This window comes from Aythya marila (genome assembly GCF_965140915.1).
Source record: "Aythya marila genome assembly, chromosome: 12".
Taxonomy (NCBI): Eukaryota; Metazoa; Chordata; class Aves; order Anseriformes; family Anatidae; genus Aythya; species Aythya marila.
This window is the reverse complement of record NC_139053.1, coordinates 8,637,275-8,654,216: the sequence shown is the minus strand read 5'-3', so window position 1 is coordinate 8,654,216 and position 16,942 is coordinate 8,637,275. Positions and strand designations below refer to the sequence as shown.

The window sequence follows — 16,942 nt, the reverse complement described above, 5'->3', positions numbered from 1 at the left end:
AAAACAAAGAATGGAAAATTTCTTATTTACTAGATTCCACTTACACCGGCCCTTACACGTTTGTATCAAGTTAGCCTTGGTTGCAAATTAAAATTCAATGAGAAATAAACCATATAAAAATGTTCAATTAAACTGCCTGATACATAGAAAAAGAGTACTCAACTTGTATTTCAGAACATTTGCATTTCAAATAATCTCTTTTACTGAATAAAAATCACTAACTTTAGTAGCAAAAAGGTGGATTTAAAATGATAGCCAGAAACAGCATTTCAGCATCTAGAGATGGAAAAGGAGCAGTTTTAAAGAAACTTGCACAAACTCCCATGCAAGGTAAGGACACAATTCCTGCAGAAATCACCTGAAGGTGAAATGAATGGGACTCGGGTACCCAGTGTGTTTAGGCATGGCTGAAAATCTCTTCATTTCAGGAGATAAAATACTCCAAAAAAATCTGCTCCTGCTTTCTTCAAGCTTTAGCAATTAAAATCTTATTTAAGGCTTATTTTTTGTTTTAAAAATGCTTGCTTTAAATTTAAGTCATCTTTCTAGCAAGCTTGGTTCATTGTATAAATTGCCATAAATTAAAAACAAAGCTTTTATTTTTGAAGGAATAAATGCACTCTAAAATGAAAAACATTCCACCATTGACTTGGTTCAAAACCAAAATAAAGATGGGAAAATATACTGAGAAGGTCACCAGAATGTGCTGGTGATCAAACGATAGGGCCTTAAGATCTGCTGTAATTAAGGAAGAAGGGAGACTTCACACTGTAGTCAGGTAGCAGGACAATAAAGCCAGCTATGAGCATTATGCAGTCCTATCAAGGAGCACGGCTGTTTTCCCACAAGCCACATCTCAAAATTCAAAGAGTCAAAAGCTCCATTGCTTCTGGGCTTGAGAATCTACAACAGCATTGCTCTTGAAGGATGAAGAAAAAACACCAGAAATCAAAGAATTAACAGCAGTAGTAAACCCAAAGAAGAAGAAAAGGAAGAGTTCTTGAAAAAAGTGACAGAACGGGGCCAAGGAAAACACGCACAAAGTTTAACATCACTAATTAAACACAACAACATTAAAATTGGAACAAAGGAATAAAAGGAGAAAAAGGGAATGATGCCAATGGTTGTACAGCTCTCGAGCTATTATCATGCAATGAAGCCTCCAATTGCACTACTTTTTGGTGAAAAAGAGTGAAAAATCATGTGGGGAGAATGAGAAATGGCAGCCAAATATGCCAGGAATTGTCAGAAGGTGAAGAGAGAGGGTATAAGCTTTCAAATGATTAACCAATAATTCTGACTATTACAATTTTCAAAGCAACACACGACATTACTCAGTTAAGAGCCAGTTATCGAATTGATGAACACTGCAGATTTCTTCTTCATCAGGAAAAGCAGTACACAAATATGCTGTAAGGGCAGGCAAATATCATAAAGCAAAAAAAGACGGGTCACGTTAATTTGTAAGGTATCTGGCGACATTCAAGACAAAGTTAACAAGATTAAATCACACTGGAAAAACACAGGAAAAGCAGCAGTCAGTCTACCACTTGGATGAGGTAACCTGAGACGCAGCAAAAGAAAAAGCCATACTCACCTCCGCTGCATATGAACTTAACTGCCCCCTATTACATAGAACACCTTGAAAATCCGAAGTAGTTCTGCATGTGTTCTTCCATCAGATATTTAAAAAGGACTCAAAATTAGGAGAAGCATCCCTCAAATCAACAAAGACAGCAAGTGCCTAGTTCCTCTTGACTTCAGAGGAAGTTTGGAACTTAAGATGTTTCTGCAGATCTGGTACTTAGTGCTGCTTCTCATGGCTAACTCTTCCTTCACTGAAAGGAGAAAGCACACGTACCCTCTGTACTTCCTCTAGCCAGTGGATTAAACACAAAACAAGCCTATTTCCACAACAGTGTCAGTGCAAAACTACTTCCACAACAGCCTGAGGGGAGCTTTGAACCAGAGCCCAGGAAGAGCAGTTAAGGGGAGTGTGACACGTGTCAGAATTGGCCCTACCTGGATGTCAGTGTCCTTCACGGGTTCAAGAGGCTCAAACGTAGTGGCTGCACTTAGACTCTCGAGTCGCTGAGAGATATGAGATATATCAAGCCCTCGGGACCCAAGAAGAACAGACCTGTAAGGAAGAAATTGTGCAGGTATGAAATCAGTATCACACAGACAGCTACCAGGAAGAACTCTAAACCCAACCCGCTGTCCATCTTTGGGTCAGCAGCTAGCCAGGTGCTGTCAGTGCTTCCAGCTGATGTGAGAAATGCATGAACCCAAACCTTGCAGAGCCACACACGTGTATCTAACCCCCCTCAGCCCTGCTGAACGCTTTCTGCTGTTCCACTGCAGTACGGCACAGCTGCCAAGTTCTTCCAGACAGAAAAACTCTACAGCGCGTTGGTAAATGTCCTCAGCAGCGGCTGCACCAAGGTACTGCATTTCTTGGCTTTAGCACCTGAAACTGGGAACAGTTTGCTTCTCAGACAAATCCTTCAGTTACTAATTTATTTTTTTGTAAGAAGATGGGGAAGGAGAAAGCAGCTTTGCAGCCATTCTGTTTCTCCTGAGCACATCCTCCTGGCGCAGCTCCCCACACCTTAAAAACCAAGCCCACAAACATTTCGCAGCCCCTGCTTTCAGTTTCCAGCGCAGGGGCTCAGTACTTACGCCTTAACATCCGCAGTCTCCTGGGAAGTGCGGGTCAGGGTGCGGGAGCGCAGGCGCTCCCCAGCCTGCTGGATCTCTTGCAGGTTGCGCTCCACGTGCGGGAGCTCGGAGATGCCCTCAGTCTCAGCTGCCAGCTGCTCTGCCTGCTGCAGGAGCTCTCCAAAGCCTTCGGTGTCCATCTCTGTTGCAGGTTTCACCTAAGACGCACAGAAACCTGCAGAGAAAAGAGAAAAGGGGAAATCTGAGCAAATTCTTGTGTGGCTATAAGCAGTGTCCACACCTACGGGTGCACAGAGAGACCAGCAAAGAGCTGAGCTTCTAGAGCAGGACACCACTCTGTTCATCCTCCCTGCAGAGGATGTAGCAGAAGCACATAAACATTCAGGAAATTTTCAAGTGCTCTCAGAGCAAGGTGCCTTGCAGGACCATGTTTTAAGGCAGATCTCCAGACCTGTCAGAAGTGCATGTGGCAGCTCACACACTGCCTTGATACAAAGGGGAACAAACAGAAAGCAGAGAAGTCCAAGTGGAAGATTTGGTATTAATTCAGCTATAAAGCTCTTGTGTATACACATTTTTATATCATAAATGGAGATACACATATGCACACATACATATGTATATATACAGGCTGAAAATACGCATAGCTTCAACATGAGGTTAAATAAACAGCAGAAGACAAGTATGTGTATGTGCAGAGACAGCCATAACACGCCATCTATTAAAATGTGTTAATCCATGTCATCAGCCCCAAGGAAACACAAACGCACGCTGTTGCAATGCAGAAGATGGGAGTCCTCCCTCAATACGTGTAGAAAGCCCTCCCAGCGCTTGTGAGGGCTGCCTGCATGGACCCAGTGAGAGAACAGCAGGGAGAGCAGAGAGCAATGGCTCTGAGAGCTGAGGTCCTTAGGGCATCACGCCGTGCCAGGTTCAGAATGGAGCCGGTTGTTTTCACAGAGCAGACAGAAATGTTTATGTCCAGGATCAATGTGGAAAAACCAGGGAGTCACAACAGCGTCCATATTAATGGAAAAGGAAAACCAAACCCTCAACTTCAGGCCCCAAATCCATGATTTGCAGCCAGGTCAGTGACACGCCACGAGCACCCCACTGTCCCCAGGTCACAGGAGAGGGTCTCTGACAGCAGGCCGTGCTGCACAGTGCTACAAGACTTCAGCAACTCGAGCTCCCTCATTTACTAAATGAAAATCAAGAGCAACCGGCTCAAGAGCACCCACCGAGAAGAAGACAGGGAATTTTTACAGCTCAGGACCAACCTACAACTCCAGCACTTGTTGGTACCCCCAACCTTTCCAAAGCATTCTACCGGCACAATTCTACTTTCCTGCTGTTCCACCATTCCTAAGCACAACTTCCAGGGACAAGAGCAGTGCTGTAGATGTGGACAAGAAGCGATTTAAGAGCACTGTGTGATGGTTCAGACACACACGATTAGAGAGAGAAACTGATCCCTGCCCCTTGCACATGGCTGCTGCCTGGGCGCCAAGACAAACCCAGGTGTCCAGGCAGAGAGAATTTCCCCAGCACTCCTCACTAATTTCAGGGGGAGGCAGCAATCCTACCTGCACTGCCTCACTCATCAGGCGAGACAGCAGGGACTGGATTTGTGTGAGCAGCTCAGCACGGCTCTGAGATGGGAGTGGAGAGGGGTGTGGTGGAAGCCAGCAGCTTCATGCCCTGCAATGCAGCACACAGCATCCTCCCGGCGCTCACTTGCGGTAACTCAGGTGCAGCCCTGCCAGAAGCAGCCCCTGTTGGCAGGCGCTGACCAGAACAGCCACACGCCCACGAGCAAGGCGAGCAGATCCCCCGGGAGCAGCGACTGCGAGAGCAGCCCAGGCTTCAGCTCGATTGGATTCGATCCGGTCCACTTCCTCCTTTCATTAAGAGCGAGATAAAAAGCCGGGAGCGTAAGAAGGCACTAACTTCTCTGAGAGCACTGGAACCAGAAGCACGGGGGATCAGCTTGCTGTAAAACAGCTCCCCAACCTGCACTTTTTAGCCACGGATGCCATGTCAGTGCCATACGCAGTCTGCCCCATAAAGCTGCTAATGTAGGACAGCCGCAGTGACTCTGGAAAACAGGCTGAATTCAACAAATACAGAATAAACTTATTGGGAGCAAGCTAAACTACCTGCGATTATAGCCCAGCACCAGCAGTGACAGCTCAAAACTTAGCTAGAGCACCACCAGCAGCTTTGTCCAGGGGACAGAAGGCCAATATTTAGAGCGGGTAGCAGCACGAACGAGTTCGTCTCCACGCTGACAGAATTTACTGCATTCGGGAGACTGCAGTCTGCCTCTCAGCGCCGCCCGGCGAGATGGGAACTGCTGCCACAGTAACGAGCAGAGCCACGGCAGATTTTCATGTCTGGCTGGGGAAAGTGCAACAACTGACACCTAAGGGAAAGAAAAATACATCAGAAACTAAACCAGCTTCTGTGAAACCAGATCGACCCCGGGCTAAAAGCCAGGACTGAAAAGGCTCCTCTGTAAAAACAACTTTGATGGCTTATCAATAGAGGCTGCTGCATTAGGCTAGTACTCCATGTCCAACAAAGCCCCAGTTTTATGTTTTTCCAACATTTAAAAGCACGTATAAACACCATATATTGTATGAGTTGGCAGGACGTAAGCCAAAATGAAATCAGAAAAGATGACGACAGGTTTCTTGGGTCTCTTCCGACTATAAATGTCGATCACCTGAAAAAAAAAATAAAGATCTCTGCGTCCTACAATGCTGCCTAACCAAATGTAGCTACGGTACTCCACACACGGCCGTGTCGAACATTTTAGCTCACCAGCTTCAGAAAGACTCCGAGCTGAAAGACTCCGACGTGTGAGCAAGCGTCTGTTGTACTTCACATACTGACAGCCTTTGTGTCATCTCATTAGCTAACTTTGAGAAACAGACTAAAAATTCAGATTGATCTAGCGCTTCAAAAAAGGAAGACTTCACAGGAGGGAGGGGAAGCCTCACCCGCTGCAGTCAGAGTAGCTGCCACACCAGAACAGCTCCACGAGTTGCAAAGAGATTCGCCCAAAGGGGAAAGGAAGGAGAAATCCAGTGCTCGAGTTGGGATCGGTTTCTTTTGGAAGGAAGATGGAGAAGGTAGGGCAGGATGATGGGGGTAAGATCAGCCAAGATCTGAGGCGAGAGTGAGGATGTGCTTGTCTGCCAGACACTGTCATGGAGCTTTTTGGGGCAGGACAAGGCAGAAGTGGCGTGGACCTACTGACCCCGCACCAGGAGCGGAGAGAGCCCGTCTGGTTCAACTCCTGAGGGCTCCTCCTGCCTCGTTTCCATGTCCAGAAGTGCCCGAGTACAACCCAAACGCCTGCTGCACATTTCCAACAAATCGCCCTCTGCAGTGCAAAGCACAGCAGCCAGCATTTAACCAGGTTGATGCAGGAAAATCCCAAACAGGCCACGCAGTAACCAGCACTTAAAAATGTTTCTTTCGAGGTCTTAAAGGCACTGACATTCAGTTATTTCTCTCGCACAGTGATAAAGGACAAACGAGGGGACATGGCTCTCCTCTGCCCTGCTCATTACTTAATGTGGAACCAGCAGCTGGCACTTTAAACATTTTATTCCAATGCATACCTCCATGAACTTATCAACACTGACTTATCTGCCAGCTGGCCTCGAAGCTCCTCACAAAGGCCTCAAGTCCCCTAAAACCTGACTCAGCTGGCAGCTTCGCCACCCCAGCCCTCTGCCCCTTTCCCAGAGGCTCGGTACTTGCTGCCAGCACCTGATTCCCACCTCAGCAGGCCACCAACTTCTGCAGGGTGGCCAACAGACCGCTCGTTAGGTACCACATTTCATTTGACAGTTCAGATTCCTCAGATGAAGTCCCTTGTTGGCACCTGGACTGGAGTTCAGCCCCAGTTGACAGAAGGGGGTTTAGGGCAGTGGTGGATGTGTCCCTACGGCTGGCAGCTACATCCCGACCCCAGCACACCCACAGCTCCAGCTGTCACACTAAGGCAGCTACAAGGGACTGACAGATATTGTTCTCCAGGGTCAGAAAGAAGGGATCTACAGCTGAGATGCTTTCTGAAGAAAATTTTATCATCATCTTTGCCTGCTTTGCACAAGAAGTCAGCGTTACTGCTGGTGAAAGTGGCTGTGAGCTGGGGCAGGGTGAAAAGGCTGAGCCAGCGCTCTCATTTGGGTACCTTCTGCCCACTACAGAATCATTAGGGGTGGAAAAGCCCTCCAAGATCACCTGGTCCAACCATCCCCCACCACCATCACTTACCAAACCCTGTCCCCAAGCACCACATCCAACCTTTTCCTTGACACCCCCAGGGATGGTGACTCCACCACTTCCTTGGGCAACCTGTCCCAATGTCTGACCGCTCTTTCTGAGCAGCAATGTCTCCTCATTGCCAGCCTGAACCTCCCCTGGCACAACTTGAGGCCATTCCCTCTGCTGCTATCACTGGGTACCTGCAAAAGGCCGACCCCAGCTCCCCACAGCTTCACTTCAGGCAGTTGCAGAGGGCAGTGAGGTCTCCCTGAGCCTCTGCTCCAGCCCAAACACCCCCAGTGCCCTCCCAGGGCCCTTTCCCTTGCCCAGTTTCCCAGCCACCCCTCCCGCCCCGTCCCCCAAACCCCTGCTGGGCTAAGCCCGGGGGGGAGACCGGGACCTGCCCAGGGGCTCACAGGAGGTCCCACCGAGGGGCTTGCGGCCCGGGGGAGCCCCGCTTGGGGCTGAGGGGAAGGAGCCCAGGCCGAGGGGCGGCTGCTGAGAGCTCAGGGCCCGGGGAGGGATCGGGAGGGGGCCGGGGATAAGGAGCGGGGAGCGGAGGGGACAGGGGGATGCGCCCGCTGCCCGCCCACCCGCCGCCATGACACGCCCGCGCGGGCCCTCACCTGCCCGCCGCTCCAGCCGCCGCGCGCCCCCGCCCCGCACGCCCATTGGTCACCCTTATCCCCTCCTCCGCTCTCCCATTGGCCGAAACGAAGCGCTTCCCGGCGCCGCGCGCTCCCATTGGTCGAGCCCGTGAACTTTCCCCCCTCCCTGCGTGCCGGCTCCCGCCTTCGCTGTCTCCTCGCGACAAGAGGCGCACACGGGCGGCGCGGCGGGGGGGGGGGGCGGCTTCTGGGCCGCGGGTTCGAGGCTGCCCCCCGCCGTTACTCCGTGTAGGGTCTTGTTTTTTTGTGTTTGTTTTCCCCAAATATTTTTGAGATTAGTCAAATTCATCCCATTTGATCTACACACGTACAGCAACTAGTATTAATTAATGTGCACGCTCCTCCTTCTGAGGTTATTAATAAATCTCGTGCTATTTAATTCTGGAGTACTATTTTTGCGAATTTATCTAACTTATTTTCTAGGTCTTCAATGTATTTACAATACTTTTGTATTTTGAGATATTTACAGTAGCTTTTTCTAATTCACTCGCCCTTAACCGAGGTAAAAACCACCTTGCAAAACTGAAATGCTCGAGAATTTTACTGAAGGATTATCTGGAGTCTGCCTAATCCTGCAGGTGGTCTCGAGGGGCTTTGGCTGTGTGTCTAACATATTCAGTACAGTGTGGATTATTCCCTACTTCATGGATAATATTTCCACACCCAGGGTCAGTAATATTGCCCCCTGAGTTTCTATCAATGTTGTTTTAAAGGCACCTTTGATAACACGGGATATTGTAGCCAGGATTACGTGTAGGGAGCTCAACTTCAAAATCTATTCCTTCCCGGGACTGAGTATGATCTGTCATTCGTAGAAATCTAGCGAATCCAGACACAGTTGCTGCTGGAAATAGCAATCAGGGACAAGGCCTTTTCAGTGTTTCTAGGCATCTGGGTGCAAATCCAACAATTATTTGGAGACAGAACTCAAGAGATGTTCTGGATTAATTGGAAATGCTGATTTTTTCCTCCATCCTACCACAAATCCATTGAGAATAGGTATTACTAAAACAAACTTAAAATACATCATTTATATATATATATATATACACCCCTATAATAATGAATAAATAATAATAAAGAAAAACAATCAAAATCACAAACTAATAAGGATTCTTCTGGTGGGGATTAAATACCCCTCCCCCCTTTCTTCCACTTCCAGGGAATGTTCCCTGGAAACACTCTAATTCTGTGCAATCCAATCCCTTTTACTCATTAATTCGTTAAAAATTCTTCTAAGGAGAAGTTAAAGGTTTACAATAGATTTAACAGTTTTAACCTTAAAAGTCTTTGTTAATGCAGTCTCTCGGGTATCAGGGTTAACTGATGCTTGTACCCAGGTACGAGCCCACCCGTTCTCAGTGCCATCTCAGGAGCAGGAGCACTTGGAACCGTCCATCCCATGCAGGTTGCAGGTTCAATTCTCTCCATCTTCACATCAGAACCCAACCTCCTGCTCAGAATGGATGGATCAGGGCTTCCAAGGGTGGTTTGTTTTTTTTTGGGACAGAGGTGGGGTGTGCTGCCGAGCATCTCACTTCACACTCCACCAAGAGTCTCCCCGAACCCAACCCAAGGCAAGATACGGCCACGCTGCAATAACTACACAGCTGACTTCAAATACAGAAAATTAGTTCTCGACTGCAAAAACACAACTTAGTTTCTCACACTAATTAGCTTCAATGAATAACAGGGATAGGCGGTGCTTGCTCACAGCGCCTGAAATCGCATGCACACAGACGGGAAAAATTTGAAAAAAAAATATAAAGTATGAATTTTTTGAGTTTTCTTGACTTTTAGGTGGGATGGGTGCAGGTGGGATGGGTGCTGGGTGCCCCACTGGGATGGGTGCCCCAAGGAGGGCTGCTGGGACAGGCAGAGGGCAGCAAACCCCCACCAATGGATTGGGCTGGGGAGGCTTGGGATGTGCTGCTCACTGGCACTGGTGTCCCCCCATGTCCCCCACCTGTGTGGATGTCCCCTGTGTGCAGCCCCCCAGGCCCCGGTCACCCCCCGGTGCCAGCCTCGCTTCCCATCCCCTCCCACTATACAGGTGCATGGGGTAAAGGCAGCTCCTGCTTCATTTGGTGTGAATCACAAAAATTGACTTTTTCAATTGAAAAATGCTCCCTCAGAACCCCAGGTCACATCACAGGTGTCCCCTGTCCCTCTGTGTGGAGGACGGGGACACGAGGTCCCAGCACGCAGCGCTGTCCCAACCCCATTCCCCGCCCCTCCCACTTTCAAGCCAGGCGTCTTCCCACGAGATTTATTTTAAAAATAAATACATAAATGCAATACTATGCATTTAGGGCAAGGCAGGTCACCCCCAACCTGTCTCCTCTGTTGCAACAGGAGGTGCCGGGAGGCTGCTTAGGCAGCAGAGCCAGGTTCCCAGCCCCGCTGCATGGGGCGCGCCCATGGGACGTGCGAGGGCAGGCAGCACCCGCGGCAGGGGCAGGGGCTCCCCGGCCCACACTTTCGCTTGGCAGGCATTTTCGGAAGGAAAACAGGGCCTGGGCACCTTCCCACGGCCCCCCCCACCCTGCAACCAGCACCCTCCCACCTTGTTTTCCATCCCTGAGGTGCAGGAGCCAACCTGGGCCGTGCCACGGATCCTGCATCTCCATCCTGGCCAGGCAGCACCCAGAGCCCCCCCAGCTTGCTGGGGGCTGCCCCAGGGGGCACAGAGAGCCCCAACCTCTCCCTGGGGATGCCGCAGTGCCCCCAGTCCATGGGGGGGACAAGGGGACTTGGAGCAGCCCCCATCCCATCACGAGCAGTGTCGGCACTCAGCACTCCAGCAGCTTCAGCCAAACTCATTTATTTTCTCCATGGGTACGGAAGATACAAAACATGTAAAAATAAGCTTTTTTTTTCCTTTTTTTTTTTTTTTTTTTGTGTGTTCCCCATCCCTTCGTCACCCTCCCATCCCCGAAGCGTGCTGGCTATTTACAGGCGGAGGCGGGCGGCTCAGTGGCAGCAGCTGCACTTGCTGCTGGCCGGCTCCTTGCAGACGCAGCCCTTGGCGCAGTTGTTGCAGCCGGCGGGGCAGCAGGAGCAGCAGCCTGGGGGGGGAACACGAGAGTTAGGGGGGGTGAGATTTAGGGAAGGCAAGAATTAGGGGAGTGGGAAGGCAAGGGGTGAGGTTTAGGGGGTTGGGATGTGATGGGGGGGTCCCCAGGCGATGGGGAGAATGGTGTGACCCAGAAGGCAGGGCTGGGGTCCCAAATGGGAGGAAAATGGGGGGCTCCATGGGAGTCCTGAAGGGTTGGGGGGACCCCAGGGAAAAGGGAGGGAGAAATCACCATGGACATCTCTATGGGGAGTACACAGGGGTCCCACAGGGCAGGGTGTCCCCAGGGGGTGTCTGTAGGGGGGGTTCCCCATGGGCAGGAGGGATGGGGGGGGTGCCCATGGGGGTCTCACAGGGGAGAGATGGAGGGGGGTCCCCATGGGGGTCCAACTGGGTAGGGATGCATGGTGGTGTCCCCATGAGGGTCCCACTGGGTAGGGATGGGTGGTGATGTCCCCATGGGGGTCCCACAGGGGAGGGATAGGGGCACCACAGGGCAGGGACCCCCAGACCCCAACTCACTCTTGCGGCAGCTCCGGCAGCGGCAGTTCTTGCACTTGCAGGACCCAGCGCAGGAGCAGGAGTCACCTGGGGAGGGAGAGAAAGCGTGAGCCAAAATGAGCCAAAATGAGCCAAACCGAGCCAAAACGAGCCGGGCTGAACCGAGCCAAGCCAGGCTGAACCAAGCTGAGCTGGGCTGAGCCGATCCGAGCCCACTTACCAGCAGCACATGTGCAGTCCTGGGGGTCCATGGCTCGGCTCGGGTAAGCAAGTCTTGTCTTGGCTTGGCTCGGGTAGTCACGGCACGGCACGGCTCGGCTCGCAGCAGTGCTGAGTCCCGCCGCCCGCCCGTTATTTATCAGGCTGGGGCGGCGCTGGGCGCTGCACACGGCAGGGCGGTGCTGGGCCGTGCCGTGCCGTGCCGAGCCGTGCCGTGCTCACCGAGGGGCCGTGCTGAACGGGGCTGTGCCGTGCTCACAGAGCGGGCTGAGCCGTGCCAAGTCGTGTCGTGTTCACTGGGGGGCCGTGCTGAACCGGGCCGTGCTCACCGAGGGGCCGTGCACAACGCGGGGCCGTGCCGTGCTCACCCGTGCCGTGCTCACCCGGGTCATGGCCATGCCCTCTGTACCCCCCCCCTGCACCCCTTGGTGGCCCCCCCATGCATGGGGACACCCCCAGCAGCCGCCCCCACCCGGCTTCCTGCGTATGGGGTGAGGGGGAAAGGGGATGGGGCCCCCCAAAATTGGGGCATCGCAGCCTGGTGAAAGCCATGGGTGTCCCCCTCACGGCCCCCTCGCCACGTAATGGTGGCAGCAGCCAGGGACAGGCCATCCCCGCTTTGAGCTTTTATTGCAAAAAAAAGGGGAAATTTGAGGGGTGAATTTCTGGTGTGCATCCTGGCAGAGCCTCAGGGACACGGAGCTGGGGCTGGTCTGCGACACCGCAGGGTTTGGGGGCTGTTGTTCCTCCTCCCGGCTTTGCACCCGGCGGAGCCGAGGGAACGTAAACACGGGGCCGCGTGCGTTGGCCGCCAGCCGAGCGGCGGAGAGGAAAAGGTCGAGGTCCGGGCCCACATGCGGTGGTGAATGCCGCTTGCAAAACCGCTTCCCATAGGCCCCGGTGCCGTGGGCCCGGTGCGCACGACACAAAACTGGAGGAGCACGGCCCGGGACGCGCACCCGGGGCCTTTCTGGGAAGGGGCTGAGAGGCTCGGGTACGAGCTGTGGTGTTAGGGCAGCCAAAAATTGAGCAGAGGACAGCTGCTTCTCGTCACGGTCCCGTATCCGAAAAGCAGAACTGCGGTGCCCCAGGGACCTGTCACACCCCGCTGTGCACCCCGCACCGCCAGGTGTGAGCCATCAGGGGGGTTCAGATGAAATTGTGTTTTCGTATAACTTCATTAAAGCACTGTGAAGCCCAGGGAGGGGGACAGGCTTGTCCTCAGGGTTCCTGATGTGCAAAAAGCTGCTGTGAATTGCAGCACGGCCAAACCCGGGTAGGAAAAATCAGCCAGAGGCTGCTCAAAGCGAAGAGACATCCACAGCCTGACCCCATTGCTCCTCCTGCTTGTTATGGGCTCACCGACGATGTTTTTGCACGGTTGGCATTTACATCTCGCTGGGCAAGAAGCCCCTTGGATGGCAGGTGGGGGACAGCCAGTGCACGTGGGATGGGGACAGACCGTCCGGGTGGTGCTGGCACGATTTAGCCCCAAGCCACGTGCTGGAGCTGCCCCGTGCCTGCGGGGTTCCTGCGCTGACCTACATTCAGTGGCAGGAGAGCGTGCTTCGTGCACATCTGAAGCTGGGGGGGACGGTGGCACCGCAGGGGATGCCGTGGGGAAGAGCCCTTCTGCAGCAAAGGGGAGACCCCCGGGGGTCAGTGCCATGAGTGGGGGTCCCTCGGCCCCTGCCTCAGCCCTGGCAGCAGTGGTTGGATCAGGGAAGCTTTTGCAGCAAAAAGAGGGTGGTGAAAGGATGCCCTGTGGCATGGCAGGTGTCGCACCCTACTGTGGGCATCACACCCCATTGTGAGTATTGCACCCTACTGTGGGCATCTCACCCCATTGTGGGCATCGCATCCTATTGTGGGCATCACACCCCACGGTGGGCATTGCACCCCATTACAGGCATCGCACCCCATTGTGGGCATCACACCCTGTTGTATGCATTGCCCCCCACCCTGGGCATCACACCCCATGCCCATCACACCCCATTACATGTGTCACACCCCATCCTGGGCTTCCCACCCCATCACAGGCATTGCACCCCATGGTGTCCGAGCCACCCCAAGCCCCACCAGGGAGCAGACCTGCCGGCTCTCCCAGGCAGCCCCACTCTGCTGCCAGGAGGGAAAGCGAGCTCCTGGCCCTGCCGCCCCACCTGCCCCGCAAACATCACCCCTGGAAATGGGCACGGCGCAGCCTTCATTACCGCCCTGTTGACGAACCACTTGTAATAACGAGCTGCTCATTAGCTCCGAGGAGGATTTCTGGTGTAGGAGGGAGCCTGGGATTTGCCCTTGGGTAACAAGAGGGCGGGAAGAAAAAAAAAAAAGAAAACAACAACAACAAAAAAAAAAAAACAAAACTAACCAGAAAATTACCGTGTTGTGAAGGGAAAGTGTTAAACCCAGAGCAAGTGCTAGGGGAGGTCGGAGGCTGGAAGAAAGGAGCAAAACAAGCCCTGAGATGCGTGCCAGCCCATGAGCCAGGCTGGCGAGCTCCCCAGGTGGGCGTTTTGCCACGATCCCCCCCCAAAAAAAAAATTTTTTTCTACCGCCCCGTGCGACACCGGAGACCAGAGAAAGGCAGCGGCCGGGTGTTTATATACACATCGCTTTATTTAGGTAGCTCAGCGCACGCCACGCGTGCCAAACACTGAAGGTATCAGAACGCACATATAAAAAAAACACAGAGAATAAAGTTAGTTTTCTTCGGCTCCCCCCAGGGTCAGCGCGGCGGGGGGGGGCTGCCCACCGGCCCCTACTTGCAGCAGCTGCACTTGGCGGAGGGGGGCCCTTTGCAGACGCAGCCCTGCGCGCACTTGGCACATCCTGCGGGGCAGCAGGAGCAGCAGCCTGGGAGGGGAGGAAAATAAATTTAGGGGGGTGTTCTCCGAAGGGTGTGTGTGTCGGGGTTCCCACCGCCCCCCCCCGCATCATGCTGTGATGGATGAGTATCCACCCCAGGCTAATTTTAGCAGTGTCCCCCCCCTCCCCTTCCCTGCCTTTGGGTGCCTTTCCTGGGTGGCTTTGAGCCAGGGCTGGCCCTGGGGGGGTGCAGGCTCCCCAGGGGGGCCCTGTTACCCACGCAGCCCCCCCCCCCCCCCAGCACCTTTCTGGCCAGGGTGAGTGGGTCTGGAGCAAACAGAGGATGTTGCAGTGCCAGTGTCCCTCCCCCCCAAGGACATTGCCTGGCGCTGAGCCTCAGACGCCAGCGAGGGACACGCTGTTTTTTTGGGTTACACGAGGTGCCCTGTATTGCTTATGGGGAAGCCACCTCCCTCTTTGGGGGCAAAAAAAAATAAATAGGAGGAGCAAACTGATGTCTGGGAAGGGGATTCCTGAGCCTGGCTTGATTTAGTGTGCCTACAGATGTGTGGTGGAAAAAAAAAACACACGAGGGTTTCTGATCTCCGGGGGCTCGGGGGCCACCTTACCTTTTTTGCACGACGTGCATTTGCAGTTTTTACATTTGCAGTTGTCCCCGCAGGTGCAGGTGCCACCTGAAAGAGAGAAAAGGAGGGAAAAAAAAACAGGGGGGGTGAGGAGGCAGAGTATCCCCAGCTCCGCAGCCCGGGCTCAGCATCCCATCCCGAGCATCCCTGCTGCTCTAGCAACATCCCACATCCCTCGCCCCGCATCCCGCACCGCGGCACAGTGCCCCACGGCTGGCTCGGGGAGGATTTTAGGGTGGCCAGGCTGGGCAGGATGAATCCAGGGCAGCCCCGCAGGGATGCTCCAGCGCTTGGCGAGGGAGCGTTGGCTTACCAGTGGCGCAAGGGCAGTCCTGGGAGTCCATGCTGCGGCTGCGGGACGCGTTGGCAATGGGAAACTGGGCTTCGGGCCGGCCGCGCCGCTGCTGCTATTTATCCCTAGCAGGGAGAGAGCGAGTGCAAAACCTCCGCCCCTCGCTGCCTGCGCACGGCTCTGCCCGGCTGCTGCCCCGGGCGCTGCTGATTCACCGCCCGGGCGGCCACCACGGGGGCCCTGATCCCCTCCCCGGTGGTGGGTGACGGCGGGCTGGGTCACCGCTGCCTCGGGGACGGACGGACGGATGGATGGATGGACAGATGGACGCACAGACACGTGGGCACAGAGAACGGGCAGCTCATCACACCATTGCCTCCCTGTTCCTCCTCCCGTAGCACCCACGTTGATAAAACCACGGGATGTAGCCCCCAAAAAATCACACGAGCCCACCGCAGCCCCCTCCTCGCTGTGGAGGTCCCCAGACCCCGTCCCATGCCTCCGCCGCCCTCCCCGCCAGCAGCAAAACCAACGAGCCCGACTGGCCCAGCCGGAGCCCACGTCCCCTCCGGCACCCCGCCATGGTGCCCCCTCCCACCCTCCTTAATTAATTTCCATGCTCAATTAGCCGCGAGGAGGGCGGCGGGGGAGCCACGTCGCTGCCCGTCGGCTTGGCCAACTGTGCCGGCGGCCGCCGGGCGCTGGGCTTGCTGGCTTTGCTCACCCACTCGAAAGAGCTGCGGGGATCCGGGGTGGAAGGTGCGATCGAAATGATGCGTTTATTTGACGAAATGAAAGCAATTTCAGCACGCGGGGAGGGACTGCCCTACGGCCAGCGGGCTCTGCCAGCCGTGGAGCATCCTCCTGTGTGCGGAGGCTTTCCCCATACTGCATGTGGCCCCCTCCTTGCCCCTGAGGTTTTTCACTAGTGACATGTCTCACCCTGCTTTTAGCATCCCACTGAGCCCCTGAAAAATCGCTGTGACTGCTCCAGGCTCCGGTACCTCCCCTCTGAGCATCCCATTTTCTGGGGCGCTCCCTAAAGACGCATCCCTGGAAGCAGGGGCCAGGCATGGGGGTGATGGGAAGCACCCCACCAGCTCCCGGTATCACCCACGAGCAGTTTTTGGGGTGACAGGTGCCTGCCGTGCACCTGGGAACGCACTTGTCCCCGCAGCCCACGGTGGCTGTGCTGGGAAACTCCTTTGCTTCAGGGTTTTATCCGGGCTGGGCTTTTGCCCGCGGTGCCTCGCTGCCGCGTTGGAGGCGATGCTAATCCAGCCAAAACATGGGGCCAGGGAGTATTTTTACCACCCAGCTGTCTGGGCACGTTGGGAGCTTGTTCGGTGACCTAGTGGGGAAAGGTGCCAGCAGCCCCGTCTCCGCGTCTCTACTGGCGGAGCTGGGCGCCGGTGGGAAATGTGCGCAGAAAAGCCTCAGGGAGGCAGAGCTGATGGGCTCGCTCCTCGTCCCAGCCACCCGGCAGCGTGCTGAGTCTCAGTGGATGTTCATCCCCACGTCCCCAACACACATGACAAGCCGGCGAGGTGACAAGCCGTGCAGGAAAGGGCTGGGGCTCTCTGAAGATGCATGCCGAGGCTGCTTGCGTGCAGATCAGCAAGATGCTTGGGTCCAGCTCCCAAATCTGGCCCCGAGCGGCTCTTGAGACAGCGCTGCTGGCAACAGGCTGCGGGTGGAAATAGCTCCTGGGAGGTGCCACACAAATGTCACGCTGCTGAATGTCACCGTGCCAGCGGTCAGG

At 54.2% G+C, this 16,942-nt stretch overlaps 3 protein-coding genes across 4 annotated transcripts in view; all 3 read right to left on the bottom strand.

The window, feature by feature from the left end:
• NUP93 (nucleoporin 93) overlaps nt 1-5,103 on the bottom strand; it is a 75,954-nt gene extending 70,851 nt beyond the window's left edge. Inside the window, exons 1-3 of one of the 2 annotated variants that reach the window (XM_082769814.1) lie at nt 4,842-5,103; nt 2,683-2,896; nt 2,023-2,140 (exon numbers count right to left, since the gene is read on the bottom strand). In XM_082769814.1, the coding sequence (XP_082625940.1) occupies nt 2,023-2,140; nt 2,683-2,861 (297 nt within the window). In that variant the 5' untranslated portion in view covers nt 2,862-2,896; nt 4,842-5,103. Of the gene's footprint in view, nt 1-2,022; nt 2,141-2,682; nt 2,897-4,268; nt 4,710-4,841 lie in introns of those variants that run through there. The other variant, XM_082769815.1, reaches the window with a different exon arrangement.
• A 5,339-nt stretch (nt 5,104-10,442) lies between these two features.
• Nucleotides 10,443-11,584, bottom strand: LOC309882878 (metallothionein). The gene is made up of 3 exons (XM_082770373.1): nt 11,432-11,584; nt 11,233-11,298; nt 10,443-10,702 (listed from the first exon to the last, which is right to left on the bottom strand). The coding sequence occupies exons 1-3, from the start codon at nt 11,460-11,462 to the stop codon at nt 10,608-10,610; spliced, it is 192 nt and encodes a 63-aa protein (XP_082626499.1). The 5' UTR covers nt 11,463-11,584; the 3' UTR covers nt 10,443-10,607.
• Nucleotides 11,585-14,031: 2,447 nt separating this feature from the next.
• On the bottom strand, nt 14,032-15,291 carry LOC309882858 (metallothionein-1). The gene is made up of 3 exons (XM_082770340.1): nt 15,202-15,291; nt 14,871-14,936; nt 14,032-14,289 (listed from the first exon to the last, which is right to left on the bottom strand). The coding sequence occupies exons 1-3, from the start codon at nt 15,230-15,232 to the stop codon at nt 14,195-14,197; spliced, it is 192 nt and encodes a 63-aa protein (XP_082626466.1). The 5' UTR covers nt 15,233-15,291; the 3' UTR covers nt 14,032-14,194.
• Nucleotides 15,292-16,942: the final 1,651 nt, after the last annotated feature.

Coding starts and splice junctions, on each gene's coding strand:
- LOC309882878 (XM_082770373.1), bottom strand. CDS start 11,462: ATGGACCCCCAGGACTGCACATGTGCTGCTG. Junction 11,299..11,431: donor GGACTGCACATGTGCTGCTG/GTAAGTGGGCTC, acceptor CTCCCTCCCCAG/GTGACTCCTGCTCCTGCGCT. Junction 10,703..11,232: donor CTGCCGGAGCTGCCGCAAGA/GTGAGTTGGGGT, acceptor TTCCCCCCCCAG/GCTGCTGCTCCTGCTGCCCC.
- LOC309882858 (XM_082770340.1), bottom strand. CDS start 15,232: ATGGACTCCCAGGACTGCCCTTGCGCCACTG. Junction 14,937..15,201: donor GGACTGCCCTTGCGCCACTG/GTAAGCCAACGC, acceptor TCTCTCTTTCAG/GTGGCACCTGCACCTGCGGG. Junction 14,290..14,870: donor ATGCACGTCGTGCAAAAAAG/GTAAGGTGGCCC, acceptor CTCCCCTCCCAG/GCTGCTGCTCCTGCTGCCCC.